This window comes from Cynoglossus semilaevis, unplaced genomic scaffold, assembly GCF_000523025.1.
Source record: "Cynoglossus semilaevis isolate Cse_v1.0 unplaced genomic scaffold, Cse_v1.0 scaffold3609, whole genome shotgun sequence".
Classification (NCBI taxonomy): Eukaryota; Metazoa; Chordata; class Actinopteri; order Pleuronectiformes; family Cynoglossidae; genus Cynoglossus; species Cynoglossus semilaevis.
The window spans coordinates 1,460-3,262 of record NW_007585255.1 but is presented as its reverse complement, the minus strand read 5'-3'; the positions used below and the strand labels follow the sequence as shown (position 1 = coordinate 3,262).

General features: G+C 39.4%; 1 protein-coding gene across 1 annotated transcript in view; it reads left to right on the top strand.

Moving 5' to 3' along the window:
- LOC103398995 (fibroblast growth factor receptor 1-A-like) overlaps positions 1–1,803 on the top strand; it is a gene marked incomplete at both ends in the record, with an annotated part of 7,139 nt that overhangs the window by 4,403 nt on the left and 933 nt on the right. Inside the window, one exon of the mRNA XM_025053937.1 lies at positions 13–174. Coding sequence (XP_024909705.1) covers positions 13–174 — 162 coding nt within the window. The remainder of the gene's footprint in view (positions 1–12; positions 175–1,803) is intronic.

The following is a 1,803-nucleotide window of genomic DNA, read 5'->3' as shown; positions in this document are numbered from 1 at the left end:
CGGATCCGGCAGGCGGGGCTGCCGGCCAATCGGACGGTCCCGGTGGGCAGTGACGTGGAGTTTGAGTGTAAGGTTTTCAGCGACCCGCAGCCGCACATCCAGTGGCTGAAGCACATCAAGGTCAACGGGAGCCGCGTCGGCCCCGACGGTATGCCCTACGTCCGAGTCCTCAAGGTACGAACTCACGCCACCGAAAATTTTTTTTTTTTCGCATTGTATTTTTACTACGATGACAGTTTTAAAGTACAGTTTGTTATTGTTGAAAAAAAAAACAAATCAAAAATTTCTCAATGTGTTGTTTTGCTTATGGTATCGCAATATGTGTCGTATTGTTCCGCCCGTATCGCGATGCGTATCGTATCGCGATACGTATCATATCGTATCGCCAGATTGTTGACGATACGCAGTCTGAGTTTATGTGGAGTAGGTTTGATTTGAAAAAGTACTTCGTTTGTATTTAGTTACTCAGTTAGTTATTGGTTTGTTAGTTACTAGTTAGTTTGTTAATTACTAGTTTTTTAGTTGTTAGTTTGTTAGTCAGTTAGTTAGGTTGTTTGTTATTAGTTAGTTAGTTCGTTAGTAGTTAGGTAGTCAGTTACTTAGGTTGTTAGCTACTAGTTTGTTAGTTACAAGTTAGTTGGTAGTTACTTACTTAGTTAGTTACTTAGATAGTTATTGGTTATTTAATTAGTAGTTAGCTACTACAGTAGTTACTAGTTAGTCAGTTACTCAGTCAGTTACCTAGTTTGTTAATTACTACTTAGTCAGTTAGTTTCAGTCAGTTAGCTTGTTAGTTAATAGTTTAGTAAGTTAGTTACTAGTTTGTTAGTTACTAGTGAGCTACTTCCTAGTTAGTTAGTTAATAGTTAGATAGTCAGGTACTTAGTAACTAGTTTGTTACTAGTTAGTGAGTTACTTTGTTAGTTAGTTACTTAGTTAGTCAGTTACTAGTTAGTCAGTTACTGGTTTGCTAGTTATTAGTTTGTTAATTACTAGTTAGTCAATTACTTAGTTAGCCAGTTAGTTTGTTAGTTACTAGTTTAGGTAGTTAGTTAGTTAGCTACTAGTTAGTAAATAGCTAGTTTGTTAGGTAATTAGTTAGTCAGTTATAGTTAGTTACTAGTTTGTTAGTTATTAGTTTGTAACTTACTAGTTAGTCAGTTAGTTTGTTAGTTACTCAGTTGCTTAGTTTGTTAGTTACTTAGTTAGTTACTAGTTTGTTAGTCAGTTACTTAGTCAGTTGCCTAGTTTGTTAGTTATTTAGTTACTAGTTTGTTAGTTACTAGTTAGTCAGTTACTTAGTTACTTAGTTAGTTACTACAGTTACCACATCTATTGTCAGTGACTCCAAACGTTGACGTTTCCCTCCTGTATAATAATAATAATAATAATAACAATAATAATAATAATCCCCCCAGTCGTGGTTGTCCATCTGGACGACGGTGTCTGTCTGTTCTGTTCTGTTCTGTCTGTTCTGCCCGTTGTGTCCGTCGTGTCCGTCGGACCCCCCCCTGACCTGTCTCTGCCTTTGCAGCATTCTGGGGTCAATAGCTCGGACGCTCAGGTGCTGACCCTCTCCAACGTGACGGAGGAGGAGAGCGGGGAGTATATTTGTAAAGTGTCCAATTATATAGGAGAGGCCAATCAGTCGGCCTGGCTGACGGTCACCACCAACCAGCCCGCAGGTAACCACCACCACCAGCAGGGGGCCCAGGGACCACACTGGACTGGAAGGCACTTCATGGGGGGAAAGGAAGGGAAAAAAAAACAGAAAAAAAAAAAAAATTTAGGGCCTTAGGACGA